General features: G+C 35.5%; 1 protein-coding gene across 9 annotated transcripts in view; it reads right to left on the bottom strand.

The window, feature by feature from the left end:
- NBEA (neurobeachin) overlaps positions 1-16,765 on the bottom strand; it is a 457,700-nt gene that overhangs the window by 41,713 nt on the left and 399,222 nt on the right. For all 9 annotated transcript variants that reach the window (XM_033515238.1, XM_019006696.2, XM_015628205.3 and 6 more), the window contains 2 exons: positions 14,799-14,951; positions 4,208-4,375 (listed from right to left, as the gene is read on the bottom strand). In XM_033515238.1, the coding sequence (XP_033371129.1) occupies positions 4,208-4,375; positions 14,799-14,951 (321 nt within the window). The remainder of the gene's footprint in view (positions 1-4,207; positions 4,376-14,798; positions 14,952-16,765) is intronic.

Genomic DNA, 16,765 nt, shown 5'->3' on the forward strand with positions numbered 1-16,765 from the left:
TTTCTAGTGGCCAGTATGGCTGTTTTGTTTCCTTTCAGCCACAGCACTCTGTGTTATACAAGTTCCTAACTCAAAAAAGCACAACTCAATGGGTTTTTGAGTGCCCCCATTTCCAGGTGTCTGGGGAAGAAAGGAGCTCCTAAAATTTACAGATATTCTGGAAGAGACCAGGGGAGAAATTATATTTTACCAAAGAAGTGGACCCGTGACACCAAAGCACTATAAATAAACCATATTTCCTATATCGCTCTTTCTGTATTAGCATTCTCAGCATCAATTCCCTGAAGTCAGCCAAGTCTATCTAGTGGAAAAGGATTTGGATTATGATGTAAACTAACAGTAAAGACAATTCCAAATAACATCTAATGTCCAATATAACTACTGTTTACATATTAAAAAGAGATACAGGCTTTGTACCAGGGATGTTCTGTCATGTTTCTCCACAGGAGAAGACTGTCATGGTAAAGTTCATTATCAATTACTGCCTTACAAGTACAAGATGAGTTAAACTGTCATAATTTTCTCAGCCAGAAATCCTGTGCAGTCAAAGAATGTCAATTTTTAATCTGACAAAAGGAAGAAAATTATCTGTTATTCTGACCTCTAATTTCTTGACATTTTAATGCTGTAATTGCTGTGGTTAGTGCTGCAACCATTATTCCACCTGTCAAGTGAGAATGAATCAATATCCTTAAGCTGTTCAAGTTTCAGCTTCCACCTCTCCACACCTCACTGCTTTTACTTTTACTTTAAAAAAGGTTGAAGTAAAAAAAAAAAAAAAAAAAAAGGATTAGGACCTGGGAAATGTTTAATGTTTATTTTATTTTGTTACATATTTTTACATATTTTTTTCGTCCTCATTACAATATGAGAATCATTTTGCAATATGTGACTAAGAGAGCATTACACCTGATAGAACTGGAGAATTTACCAATTTCTAATCATAAAAGATTGAAACCATGAAATTCAATTTTATACTTTTATTCCATGGGGCATGTAAATCAGGACTTTCCTGTTGCCTTCGTAAGAACTTGAGGTAAGTCATCATGACCAATCATTTTTTGTGGTATCAGCAATTCCGAAATTGTTTGAAAAAATCAGATTCAGTATGTTGAAATGAAACCAGTTTATTTAACCCATCCAGTGCAGACCTTAAGTTGCCAAAGAGGTATTACAGAGGCAGCTGTATGTGATTTCATAAACTGAAGTAATGTAAAACTTAATGCTGTCCCAGTATTATGGTTTCTATCATTAGGAATTTTCTTTATGGAAAATGAAAAAAGGAAGACAGATGGAAAATCTGCAATTAAATAGATCTGCAAAAAACAATTACACAGGATGGCCATTTCTCCAATGTTAAACAGTAGAGATTTCTTAGACAGCTCCCAAAGCATATGAGAAATGTAAGGAATGGCTGGGATCAGTTGTTCCACTACTGAATATTTTTTGTAGATAGACGACTACAGAAGTAACTTTAATGTTCTTCACAGAAAGCTAAGATCATATTTTTTAGTGGTTAAGTGAGGTGCTCAAGCAAAGGGTGAACGTGGAAGGGCCAAGATATAGCATAAACAGATCACAGGGCTTCACCTTTTAAAATTATGTCTTTCAATCAGCTCAGAATGGGAGGGTATTTTTTATTTGGAGACTTATTTCACTGGAGAGATTCAGCTGGGACTCAGTTCAATATGAAATTAGTTATGGCCGCTGTTACTGCCATACTTGAGCCCACTGGTCTGATAATGGCTGCTGTCAATAAGGTTGTATTATTGATTGGCTTGTTTTACAGCCATCTACTGAGAATATTCACCATCTTCTCTGACACAGGAACACAATATTTTAGTTTATTTACAAAATAAATAGCAAGAGCATTTGGATATTGAGAGATGCATTTTCCCGGATAACTGCAGGGTGCAATTAATTCTAAATTGGAATGTTTCTAAAATAAAATGCCAGATACCACCACTTGCCACTGTAAAATACAACAAACAACTCTTTTCACTATTTTAAACATACTAGTGTTTCTATCCTTAATTTCTGAATTTACAAGGGGTCTTCAGAGGCTTTCGAATATCTTTTTGCTTTAAATTTATTTTCTGGAATATTTACCAAAAGCCAGAATAAAGTCAAACAAACTCAAACAAGCACAAATCGAACAACAAAAAAGCAAAAACCCCATCATATATATTCATAACAGAAAATACCATCAAATACATGATCCTCTATATCATCAAGATGTCAAATGCTTTATTGTTGGTCAGAGAATGTCTGCTAGTTTCATAAACAGAGCCCAGGAAAACTGAAAGCAGGTCTAAATCTATCCATATTTAAACATGTACTATAAATTCTGATTAAAAATTAATTAAAAGTATTTTTGAACTTTCTTATGACCAAAAATCAAACAAAAAATCAAGACTCCTGAGATCTCTTGGAGGAAAAAGCTTATGATTTTCAAATGGATGAATACAATTTTATTATCCATGTGTAACAAAAATAAGGATGATTTTTTTTTCTGGTCATTTTGCCCACTCATTGCTAACAATGAATTTTATGTACAAATCTTACGTGTTGCAATGAAGATTAATTTGTGCTTCTAGATTTACATGGTGAAAATGTCCTAAGAAGACATTTATGTATCATTCACTTAAAGGGGGTGGGTTAGATTTACAAGTGAGTGAACAAAAATGTCTCCATGAATTTTCTTAAATTTTTGATGACAAGTTATGCATGCAAGTAGAGCCCCAGGAGAGCTGAAGAGTCTCATCATGTCATAAAATGTTAGATAAGGTGCACAGACAGACAGACAGACAGATAGACCTCAATCCTACAAGCTGCCCTGTGGGAGTAGACCCTAAAAGTCAAGACATAGAAGTCTGCCCATGCAGATCAGGACCCTAAGTCATGCAAATCCCTTGTATTCATGGTGCTTGACACCTGTTCTATGCTTTAAAAACCATTGTTTCTTCTTATCTCTAGAAGAGCATGACTCTTCTCATGGTCAAAATTTTAAATCCAGAAAATTATGTAGAAGTCAACATTAAATATTTGAGGCAGGGAGAGTCAATACAATTCTAGCCAGTCTTAAAACTAAGGAAATATTAATTGTTTAGAAAATCTAAGCTTTGCAGTGCATGTAGTGAAAACCAGTTCTAGGAAGCCTGGGGTCTGAATGGTTTTTTAGTTCTGCTCCTAAAAAATCACAAAATGTAACAGAATACATCAATGCACTGCTAAAAAAAAAAACAAAACAAAAATGACAAAACTCAGTAGTTAGCTGAATGAATGCTTTCTAGAATCTACTTCTTTCTGAAATCTGCAAATTTCTGTGTCCAAGATTGGAAACAAACAAACAAACAAAACCCCATTGGCTGGCAATGTACATTATTACTGTTTTGCATACAGCAGATGGCAGCTATCTGGGGGAATGGAAGATTGTGTGTAGAGCTTCATCACAGCAGTACTCATCTAGCAGCTGTTGCTTCCTCACACTTTTCATCAAATTTCAATTGTTTTAGCCAACAAATGAATGGTACTAGAAAATCATCATGCAAATTAATAGGTACTAGAAAACCATCATTAAAATTATTAGTCTTAGTGAAAACAAATACAGTCACTGGAAAGAAAACATACCAGGATACCTAGAACATTTTTTTTTTCTAAATTACTGATTAACTTAAAACTCACTTGTATATATTTGAAAATGTATATATATATATATATATATAATCTATACATATATATAAACATAATTACTTAAATAGAAAACATTTTCTATTTTGATAACAGTTTGATTATACTTTATGTGATCAAAAGTAGTTTATATATTTGCTGCAGTCACTCTAGAAAATGTATCTTTTTCAGCCACAGTCTCACTAACATCATCTGACTGTAAATGTTAGATTTTTTTCCTCTATGACTATGATCCAGGGTTCTTTTCCAATTTTTTGGTTCCAACTAAAACATAGCAGACGCTATATTAAAGTTTATACATTCCATTATAATTTCCTACACCATAACTGAATATTAAATCTATTAGGTTTATTTGTTTTATTGATGGTTCATTCATACTTGCTTCTGAAATCACCTGGGGCCTAAATTCTGAATCAAGTCAAACACATCCATTTTCTCCAGCAGTGAAAGATGGAAAAAGTACCATTTCTTGTGAGATGACAGCAGTTTTTAGCATGAAATGACAGTAAACACCTACCTCCCTGAGGACAGGATCAGTGATACTGTCCAGGTTCACAGAGCCTTCATATGTTAGGTAGTGGAAAACGTTGAGTGCACGCACAGCTTCTGGTCCTCGTTGCTTGTAGCCAAATATAAGGTCAATCCACTGATGAAGCTGACATGATACAAACTCGCTTTCCAGGGCCTGCAAGTGAAATTCAGGATTAGGAATCAACTGAGAAAACATAGCAGGCATCATTACATGTTCTCTTCAGGCTTATTTGATAAATTTGAAATTTTTCAAACATTAAAAAATTTAATTTATTCTACTGAGACAAGCAGTAAAAGGATATTCTCTTTTTCCTTCACCTTTATATCATGCTAATTTTTGTCTCAGCTACTGGGTTTCTCCTTGCTGCAAGTATTTTAATAATTTCTGAGCTTTTCAAGTAGGTTAGGTAAATTGTCAAAAAATAAATAAATATGGAAATGGGAAAGAGAATTCTAAAAAGCGGTCTTCCAAATCATTTTCAAGCTAGTTATAATTAGTCTTAAATCTAAAATGGAAATTCCTATACTGTTTTTATCACAGTGCCACTACTCAGCAAAACACTTCCCAGCTATAACAGAGTTTCATGTTTTCGTGAGAAGATTTCAGATTTTACAAGCTGATAAACTTTGGGAAAAGATTATTTATTTTGTTTATTTATATAAAATGAAGGCTGCTTCAGAACTAATCATCAGGCGCTGAAGTACCTGGTATCTGTTTACTGGCAGCAGCCCTCTCCTCACCACCCCACAAGCAGGAATAGCCACAGACAAGGCAAACCATGCCTGGGTCACCATGCAACCATTCCTCAGAGATTTTCCCTGTAATGCTCCTCATGGAAAAGGAACTTTCTGTCCTTTGGTGGAAAACTGGACCCTTTTCTGTCAAAACTAGTGACTATTATCTCTGATGAGAATGGATGGGAAGACTCAGGCTTAAGAGCTGACATGTAGCTCAGTTTTCAAGGGCTTAAGTTCAGCATACCATAAAAAGCTATAAAGAAATGTTGCAGACAACCAGACAAAATTTTGTTGTTTCCTTTTCAAAATCAGAAGCCATCATATGCATAATGCATCATTATTAAAATAATATTAACATGGCTTAATCCTAAATACAATTAAACAAATACTATTTAGTTTCAGAGCATGCCTCTCAACAAATCATTTTAAAATGTCATATCCTCGATGATATTGTACTGTGTGCATATGACATGATATAGTCAGCAACTACATCATTCCATATAATCTTTTCCATAGGACTTTTACCTCAAGTAGCGTGCAGGATGCTAGCATGCAAAAATAAAATTAAGTATGCCACAGCAACGACCAATAAAGCAAAGCACTTCCTTACTTTTAAATGCTCCATTTTTAATGTTCCTTTTGTATGTAATAAAGCTTTTTAAGAATTTAGAATTTAAAGCCAGTTATCTTTCTAGAATCTACCTCAAATCAATTTACAGCAATCAGCTTAAGAGTTCTCTTGAGCAATGGAACTCTGCATGTTTCAAGTTTCTTTTGATCCATATATATTATTTATTTATTAAAATGCAATTAACAAAAAATAATTATTAGGCATTTTATTAATAAAATTACCATTTTTACTTCTGGAATATTAAGAGCATTTCAGGAAAACAGCAGAACTTTTGATTACTCAAATATCAGACAATATCTTCAAAAAAAGCCGATGCTTGGTTTAAATGAGCCTATTTCACACTTTTCTCATCTAACATCCTCTCACTGGTGTTAGAATCACAAAAACATGGAACCAGTGCACAGTTTGAGTTGGAATGGACCTCACAAGGTCATTTAGCCCAACCCCACTGCTACGAACTGGGACATCTTCAAATACTTCAAGTTGCTCAGAGCCTTGTCCTGCCTGACCTTGAATGCTCCCAGAGATGAAACATTCATCCCATCTCTGGGAAACTTTGTCCAGTTTCACCATCCTGACTACAAAAAATGTATTCCTTATATCTTGTCTTATCTATCTTATTTTCATTTAAAGCCATTACCCACTTCCGTATCTCAATAAGTTCTTCTAAAAAGTTTATCCCCATCTTTCTTATAGGCCCCTTTAAGTACTGAAAGGTCACAGTAAGGTCTCCCCAGAGTGTTCTTAAGGCTGGACAAGCCCAGCTCTCTCAGCCTTGTCTTCATAAGGGAGAAAATCCAGACCCCTGTCATCTTTGTGACCCTCCTGAGGACTCACTCTAACAGGTCCATGTCCTTCCTGAGGGTCCCAGGGCTGGATGCAGCACTCCAGGTGCAGAGCAGAGCAGAAGGGCAGGAACACACACCTCCCTCGACCTGCTGCTCGACCTGGGCTGTTAATGCAGCCCAGGATGAAGTTGGCCTTCCAACCTGCAGGCAGACTTTATTGGCTCATGTCCAGTCTCTCCCCCACCAGCATCCCCAAGCCCTGCTTGGCAGGGCTGCTCTCCATCTGTTCATCCCCCAGCCTGTGTGGATACTGGGGGTTGCCCTGATCCAGGCACAGCACCTTGTACTTGGTCTTGTTGAGCCTCATGAGATTTGCATGTGCCGCTTCTCATTCTTCTTCTGGTCCCTCTGGTTGATATCCCAGCCCTCAGGTGTGTCAACCAGAGCACTCAGTTTGGGACCATCTGCAATTCTAATGAGGGTGCACCCGATCCTTCTGTCTATGTCATTGTTGAAGATATTAAATGGTACTGGTGCCAGTGCAGACCACCACTGATGTCTATGCGGACACTGAGCCGATGCAACTGTCCAACCAATTCCTTATCCACTGAACAGTCCAACCATCAAATCCACTTCTCACCGGTTTAGAGAGAAGAATGTTGCAAAGGACCATGTCAAAAGCCTTAAACAAGTCCAGACAGATGATACCTGAAACTGTTCCCTTGTCCACTGATGCAGTCACTCCATCATGGAAGACCACTTGCTTGGTCAAAAAGGACTTTCCCCTGGGGAAGTTTTGTTGGCTGTCCTGAATCACCTCCCTGCCCTCCATGTGCCTTAGCACAGCTTCTAGAAGGATCTGTTCCATGGCCTTCCCAGGCACACTGGTGGTCAGTAGTTCCCAGGATCCTCTTTTCTACCCCTTCTAAAAATGGGAGCAATATTGTCACCTTTCCAATCACCAGGGACTTCTCCAGATTGCCATGATATTTCATGGAGAGTGGCTTGACAACTAGATCATCTGATTCCCTCAGCTGATCTCTCTGGGATGCAACTCATCAGGTGCCATAGATGCATGTTCAGGTTCCTCAGGTGGCCACAAATGATCTTCTCTTAAAGTGGGAGGGACCTTTTTCCCTGAGTCCCCAGTTTGCAGTCCAATCACTCGAGAGGTGTGAGAAGAGAGGTTGCTATTGAAGGCTAAGGTAAAAAGTACCTTGTCCATTGCTACCAGTTTGTCAGTCTTGTTCATGAGGGGGATTGCACTTTTTTCAGCCTTTTCAAGTTAGAAGAATTAAGAGAGTTCAACATACACGTTACATTTCCCTATGGCAGTTTCCACTTATATGACCAGCTCTTACTCATCAGATTTTCATTCTAGAGAAGGTTTTATTGACCCTGGCAGGTTTGGAGAACTTCTATTTTACATGGTTATTTAATATGGTTATTTAATAACTTAATAAATGAGCTACTTTTTAACAGCTGCATACCATGTCTTTGTCCAAATATTTAAACAGATTTATAGTACTGTGTTTACAGGTATAATGGTCCTTAATTCCTCAGGGAATAACCTTAGTTTCTTGAAGAAACTGAGGAAATTTATAGCAAGGGAATATAATTATTTTGAACTATATATTTCAGAAGAGTGGTGTAACACTGCTGAGGTGCAGGATTTGGGTAAAGGACCAGAGTAGAAGGTGGAGAGAAGAGCCAGAGCTGTGAAGAAGAATGGCTCTTCATGGCCTTAGCACCTCACAGCTCCAGGATGATGCAGCCTCCAGCTGCAGGATAAAATGGGTGCTGTGTGATGTTCACGGCCTCCCAGTCAGGGCGTCCTGTGGGGCATGGCACCAAGCATGAAAAACAGGAAAGATGCCCTCAGGAAAGGGCTACCAAAATGCTATTAAATCTCACCTCACCCTCAGTGGGTCAAGGCTTTATAATCTGGATTTATTTTAGGTGCGGGAAAGCTTCTTGAATTAGGTCTGACCTGGTTTGCTGGTGTTTCTTCCAAGTACTTCTGCAAAGCTAGTCTTGCAGAATCCTCTCCCTAATTTGCTCTAATGCACAGGCTACTCCCCCTCCATGTAAGTGCCTCCTGAAAATTTATGAGCTGCTCACTGTCAACGGTACATCGTTTGGTTTCTCAAGAATATGCAATGCTCAGTAGGGAATAGGGTGAGGGAATTTTCTGTATAAAAGATAATTTGTAGATACAGTAGGAAAAACATACAGAAAAAGATAACAATAATATCCTTAAATGATGGCCATAAAAATCAGCACTTTGGATTTAAATTATTTTGAGGGCTGTAATTTTATGAGCATTTTTTAATATGAACTATAGAAAACTTTTCTAAAATAATAATAATAATTATTACTTATATAATTATGTATTTTTTATAATTATATAGTATTTTTTAAAAGATTCTTAAAGTTAAACACAAGCCAACATCCATCTTGTTATCTATCATAATTAAAATGTACACAAAACAAAGTTTTATTCAAGCACTCCCAAAATGAACTTGTTTGAACAGATATTAGTCATTTTCAAGTAGCAATGTTCCAGTCAAGTTTTTTTCATGGGTTTTGTTTTAAGGAAGGTGTTTACCATGTTATTGTTTCCAGTGGAGTAACTTTTATTGCTAATAGGTAAATTTCAAGCATTATTTTATATATATATATAATTATATATATATATATATATACATACACTAATTATATATACACTACTATCTAGTGTATACATATTTTGTGGGTTTTGCGTGTTTGCAGGCAAGTGTACATGCACATATTCCACGGGCTGGAAACCTCACCTATAGCTGTTTTAAAATAGAAAGAGGTATTTTGATTAAGTAAGTTGATTTTAAAACTAAATAAAGTTATTATAAACCAAATTACTTCTTACTATAGCTCTTTATGACCTTTATGAACACTGCACGCTTTCCCTTATACTCATTCTAGTTTGATATTAGAAGTATTTTTCACAGCACATCAGTAGGAAGCAATGGTTTTCATTGTAATACAGACCATGTGCTGTGTAAAATATCAGAAGTTCTGTATTTATAAAATATGCTATCCAGGTATTTTTTGTCACTGGAGAAGTGGAAATCTCTGATGCTGCTTCTTGGACCATGGTTGCACCTTCTCTTTCTGTAGTTCCTGCCTTGCTGCCTTGCCCTGCATATCCATATGCCATCAGTCACTCCAGAAAGTTTTCCATGTTGCTATTAAATTATATGTATCATATTTAAAGATATTTTCTTATAATTATTCTGACAGTTTCATTTTACAGATCTGCTCAAAAACAGATCATCAGCCATTTCAGCCTGTCAGCTGGGTTTCTCTCCTCTCCCCTCATATCCATGCTCCTCTGCAGCCATTGCAGATTCTCTCCACCAAATATTTCTCTTCCTCAGTTACTATTCCTTGCACTGACTATCAAAGTGAAATCTTTGACTTTTCTTGTGAAGTATTTCAGGAAATACTGCTATCTCACCTTAGTTATGTTCTTTTAAGCAAAATAATATTTTAACAGAAGAGACACAGAAGTACGTTATATAGATTTGGGTTATTCAGGATGAGAAAAAGAAACTGACCCTTTATATAAGCATCTTCATGATATAAATAAGATTCTTCAGCAGTTTAGGAAGTTAAAAAAAAATCACTGCTGAAAGCCATTGAAAAATCTGAAGAGTATTGACACCTCTTTTGGCTGTGTAAGTTTTAATTGCATAACCTTGGCAATACAAAAAATACAATCAAAGCTACTTTTGAGGAAGTTATATCAAGTCTTATCTACTGCTTATCTGGTGGAAAAGAAACATCATCTGCTGCTGAATGGTGAGGAGGAAAAGACCTAGGAGGAAAAGATCTTCCAGATTCTCATAGCACAGAGATTTCATACTAGATATTTCTAATGACTATTCAAGAAGCTTTTTAATTATGAAATTTTATGCATGCTTCTGAATAGCCAGGGAATGGTACAAAAATGCAGTTGGCAGCAGAGGAGTGCAAATAAATCATTTCAGAGACAGAAAGAAAATTCAATCTCAGCAACAGTTATGTAATAGGAACAAAATATGTGTAACAAAAACAAGACATTGTTTAGTCTCTCAAAAATATAATTTATAGTGAATACATTTTACTCAGCACTGCAATTTGTAATTTAATATGTGCATAAGCCATAATTAAAATATCATTATAATTAACTTTGAGTTACACAATCTTGCATCTTTTGTTTCAAAAGTAAAGAATGCTTATTATAAAAGCTGTGCTTCAGTGTTTCACAGTGGTGTTCCCTGCCTTGATTTAACATGCTTGACTTACTGACTGAGTCTGTTCTATTTCTGGCTCCTGGACTGCTCTGAGTCTGTGGGGACTGAGAGGCTGAGTAGGACTACAGATGCACATCTGTGGAAGGTTTTATGCGTGGATTTTTTTTTTTTTTCCCCTGGTAAACTGGGAGATTATGATTGATGAGCCCAGCATTAGGGTAATGTTATCAGGGACACTTTCTGCCTCTGTCCTTTGTACCGTTGCTGAGGTCAGACCATAATCATGTTAGCATTGAACATAGTGCTTTATTAATGTTTCATGAGTAACTCCATAGTAATCAGTCTAGCTTTGTATGGATAAATAAAACTGCTACAACAATCCCTGATGTATATATCAAATGTTGAAGATAGGTCTTAAAAGTAACTTGACTGTCTTTTCCAGTCTTGACAATAAGTCTAATTTTCACAAGTTTAAAGGAATCTCTTTTGATGAAAAAACATTTCTACTTCCACTTCTGTTTAGTTTGAAGTGTAAAGCAACCAAATTATACTATACAATCAAATTATACAACATAAAACCCCTGCCTGCTATTTATTCATTTGCACAGAATTTTAGTAAAGCTTGTTAACCAGTTGGTTAAATTGTGCTGATTTATGACACTGTGCCTCTGTGATGTTTCCTAGGCTGTTCTGTGTTTTCTTTCTAAGTATCAGGCTGAAATGATGATATTCTTGCTGTTAATTAAAGAAAATGCATACATTCATAAATGTGCAAGCAGTATATAAGGATTTGTATTTACTCCCACATAAAATTACATATAATATATGCCTGCAGAAAGCACCAAAAAAAAAAAAATTAACATAAGAAAACAGCATCAGCTACGGAAAAAAAGATCCCATTGTATTTTATGCACTAGCAAATAAGGTTCTTCCCACTGAAATGAAATTACTACTGCTGATTTTATTAGATAAGGGATCAGGATAACCATTACTTGAAATATTCCTTCATTTTCTGTAAACACATTCTCTATTTGCTTTGCTAAGTTGCTGTAGAAATTCCAGGCTTGCACAAGCTGGCTGTGTTTTACACGTTAGCATCACACCCAGGCTATTTTTTTTCCACAAGATAGATTCTTGTATAACAGCCAAAGCCTGGCCTGAGGATGACCTAACTGAATAATACATCTGCTGGCCGGTTCAAATAATGGAATCAGACATTAGGTGGGGAATGTCAAACTTTCCAATCCCTTTGTATTTGTTCCTTAGAACAATTTCATTTTGGTGACCAAAAAGGCAGGGTACTGGCAGTTTGTTGTATGTGTTAATAGAACCTTACATGAGGAAGTTTTTTCTGAAAAATTATTACACATTCAAATTATTATATTTTCAAAATGTAATTCCATTACTTCTTACTACACATACTATCTGCATTTTCATGAAAAGGATTATCCTTCTTTAGCTACTTGCTCTTCATAATGAGCTTTGTAAAATACTATGCATATATCATGCTCTTTAAACTCCCAAAGTTATTCACTTTACATTTATCCTCTGAACTCCATCCAAATGTGAATGCTTCTGTTTTCCAGTCACCCAGAAGTGAATCCAATATTCCAGGTGCAGTCTCGAAAGGACTATAGATAGGTACAACTTTTTACATCCTCCATAATGTAATTATTCTCTATAGATGGCATCAAAATACATTTACTTCTGGTGGATATAGAATTACAGAGTTTTATCTAATCTAATTGCTGTTCATTGTCACCCCTACTTTGCTACTGCTCTATTTTTGGTACTGTTTTTTTTTCCCAAACTTCTGCCTCTTATTATCTTCAATTCTTTCCACTCAAGGTGATTTTCAGTCTATTTTCTGCATGTAACAAATAAATCTATGGCTCTTCCTCCTGTTTTGTAGGCAGTTCCTAACTTTATTATCATTTGCAAGCTTCCTGACTGCTCATTTGAAGATAGCATGTATCTATGTAGAGACGAATTTTAGCTACTGATCATGCTCTTGCTGAAAGTAGATAATGGGGTGAATAAAGGCCATGCAGAAACTGCCTCCTGGCAAAACTGTACAAAAATGGCATAATGCTCACATCTGTGAGGAAAGGCCTGGAAAACAGTAGAGGAAGGGTCTGATACAAATGGGTGACAATTCATGATTTTAGAATCTGAGAAGTACTCAATTATGTACTTAAATTATGATATTTCTCTAGTCTTAACATCAGTTTGTCTGTCTCCTGGCAGTCTGAGCATACTTACACACATGTGGAATCAGTCATTACCTCACTATCAAGTCCTGCAGCCCTAAGGAAGCCTAAATGCTATATTCTAAATTCTTGTAAGCAGCTGTTTTCTTTAACAGCACAAAACTTTTAGCAGAGGAGAGCTGCTACGCTACTTTCTAAAAGCAGGAATTGCACAAGGGAAACAAAATAAACTAAAGCTTAAGATATTTTCAAACAATCTCTTATCTCTATGCACTCTATCTTATCTCTTATGCACTCTTATAGTGCCTTTTATCCTCCTAGTAATAATTCCAACATTGTGGAAGATGAGATTAATAAAATGCAATTTAAGATAAAAGGAAGATTCTTTACAAAATTTAAGAATGGAAGTCCTTAATAGGCATCTCTCATTATATCCCCTAATAGGTGGCAGCTTCCTTCTCCATTTTCACACTTTTGTTCTTTCAGATGTCAAAACTAAACCTCTAGGCTGACTTTAGTGTGCTTACACCTGGCCTCAGTTTGGGTTTAGCCACAACCACAACTCAAAAAAGGGCTCTGTGCAGCAACAGAGGCACTCCAGAGACACCAACCTGTGACTGCACATCCCACACTTGAGAATTCTAATGGACCCCAATGATCTTTTCAGTACACCTCCTTCTTTTCTAGCAAAATTGCACTTGAACTTCTTTTCATCAGCTGTGACAATTACTAGTTTTTAAAAGGAATTTTCCAATATTTTTCAATGCGGTATAAGAGAAAACAGTCAAGAAATGTTGTTCAGCTTCTTCCTGTCAATGACAGACTAATCTATCAATGACAGAATACATTTCTCCTGGTTGTGTAGTACATTTCATATGTTTCAAGTGATGAGGTTGCCATCACTTCCTTAAGAGACAGTTGTACATATGTCAAACCACTTATTCTAAATGGAGAACACTTCTAAATCATCTACATCTAGGAATATGTTTGTTTTTACAATATTCTATTCTCTTGAACTTCATAAACTATTTTTTTCCTATCAACTACCGAAGAACAATTTTCTTTAAATAGACAGTTCTTAAAATTAAATTACCGAACTGATCAGAAAAAAAACCCCAACAAATCAACACAGCCAGATTTGCAATGCTACCACAAAAGCACTATTGGGAATAATGCATAAACTGAACAGTTCAGCAACTGTATGGAAACCCACATCTTACTGCAACCATAGTCCTGAAAGACAAGTAATATGCATTTTAAGGAAGAATTATTTCCACAACAAAACCATAAATTGAAGTATTGCTGGCCAAAGCATCTGAATATACCTTGCTGTTCCTAAACATTACTAAAAGCATACACACGTATTAATTTTTTCTATTATAAAATAATTGTCTATAAAAATTTAAATGTTATAGAAATGTTCTTTCTACTTAAATTTTGGAGGTCCCATGATGATCTACATCAGAGAAGTTCTTTTGCAGAATTTCTTCAAAGACTGCAGTTGTTTGCTTATGTTCACATTTCTACACTTTCAGTTCATCTCTGATGAACGGGAAGTGCATACCTTCAAGTGAATAACAACTACAAGATGGCTTGCAAGATATCAGCATTTATAGTATTCTTTTATTTTTTGATGTAGAAGATGGTGTGGAGGAACAGATATAAATTTTTCAGGCTGTCTTGTACTGCCAGGCTCATGCACGTCTGATGCTTTTTCATAAGAGAGTAAATAACTGAATTTAACTTTCCATAATTTGGGCACATGGAAGGAAAATCTACTATAAAATAACGGGTTCTGTCAAGCAAACAGAATGCAAATTCTCCTTCACTTTTTTTATTTTATTTCTCTAAATCTATTTCTAAAGAGATGAAAAACAGAATTAGGTTAGCTTGCTAAAATGTGGAACCCCATAGACTAAATTGAAGTACAGCTTACCATCCTGTTGATACGGACGAAGTCTTCAGGCTTCTTGGCCCATGGAGGGAGATCAACATCATTCACAACAATTTCATCTTCCCTGATTCCTAGATTGTATCCATTACTGTTGACAAACATCTCAGGTAGGTAGTAAAATTCTGGAATTAACTCCTAGCAGGGAGAAAACACACAATAAGACATCACATTTAACAGAGAGGCTAAATGGTGCTCCCAGGATCAGGCTCTCTTGTACTACATATTAAAGCATTCCTGGTCTTGTTTATGTTTCTGTGCACTTTTTTTAAGAAATTTCATGACCCACTTTCTTTGACTTGCAATCAAACGTATTCTGCATAATGAAAAGCTTTGTTTTTCCCATATCTGTTTTTATGAAAAGCACAAGTTTAGACAAGGCAGTGCATATGAGTAAAGGAGACCACTTCAGAATAAGAGGTACAAGAAAATTTATGCTGAGCCTTCAAAATGAAAATAGATTTGATTTTTTTAATTACTATTTAACAAAAATATGTAAAAAGGGAAAATTTGCAGATATAACAGTGTTGTGATCTTGTTTTCATTCTTTAATTGCATAAGCAAAGGTGCTAAGTTGATTACCAATATAATGAAAAATAATACATGGTGAATTATCTTTTCTACTTTAAGAAAAATTCAAGAATACACAGAGTGAAAAATATGAGTACAACAAATGTCTTTCAGACAGATATACATCATACTTAAAATGTGAAAGATCAGGAACTGCAACATATAAAAATTATAGGTAACTTTGGGTGTGAAGTTTTTCCTATTTCCCAGGACAGCTAAACAGGAATTCATTTTGATATAATGAATATTGCTCTTTGTTTCTGTTATTTTAGCATTAAGTATTGAACTGCAATAGAAACAAAAACACTTTAAGGCCTGCTTTCTCTTCTCTAATATCCAGATATGGATTAAATTCACCAAATAACATTGTTAAAAGCATTATGGCATTCAGTTGTGTAACTCGATCAAAACTGATGACACAGCACCTGAAATCTGAGTCTCTTTGTGGTCCTTTCAAAGGCTGCAGACGTGCAAAGCAAAAACATACCCCACAGCAGACACAAACTTATCTAATTAAATCTGATCTCCAACTCCATAGAGAATAGAGCAGTTAAAGCATCCTTTCAAATGTATTAAGCAGAAAAAAAAAAGTGTATTTTCTACAATTTTAAGTATGTTTAGGAAGGCAATTTAATTACTTCTTTACATCATAGTATACTAATATAGGTTAGACTAAAATGCTAATCCAATCAGTATCTAACTGGTATAAAACATTAACCAAGTGAGACATGCCTGAACCTGAATAGCTCATTATGAAGCAAGCTGCAATTCCAAGCAGAAAAAAATAATTAAATTATTAGATGTAGTACATAATAAAATAGCAGCTAGAGGAACCAAAAAAAAAAAGGTAATGAAAGATAAATCCTGAATATCCTATAATGATAAAAGAAAAAATGATTAATTTAATACTTAAGTTTTATTATACACACCTCTAATTTATTCAGAGTATTTCTAAAAGAAAACTTATCCCCTTCCCCCAAAACATGATTCACTAAATCTCGGGCTCCAGAGAAAGCCTTTTGGTTTTCTCTAATGGAGCCCAAAGAAGAATGAATGATCCTCACAGCTGGAGAAAACTATACAGAAATCTTTCAGGACTTCAACAAATCATTAACTCAGAACTCATAACCCAACATATGTTACCACACAAATCACTGACAAACTAAGAGCATTGCCTTAAAAAAAGGAAAGATTCATAAGAACCTCAGAAATATCAAATAGTCAAAATTAATCTTAAAGCAAATATTCAAGTGAAACAGAATTCATTAAGGAAAAAGTTAGCGAAGTTTGTTTCTACTTTCTATAAAAGCCTTGAAGCACATACCACTAGTTTTGACTACTATCAGTTTTTACTCAATGCAGTGGCATACTAACCTGCAATG

The sequence above is a fragment of the Parus major genome, chromosome 1 (assembly GCF_001522545.3).
Source record: "Parus major isolate Abel chromosome 1, Parus_major1.1, whole genome shotgun sequence".
Lineage (NCBI taxonomy): Eukaryota > Metazoa > Chordata > Aves > Passeriformes > Paridae > Parus > Parus major.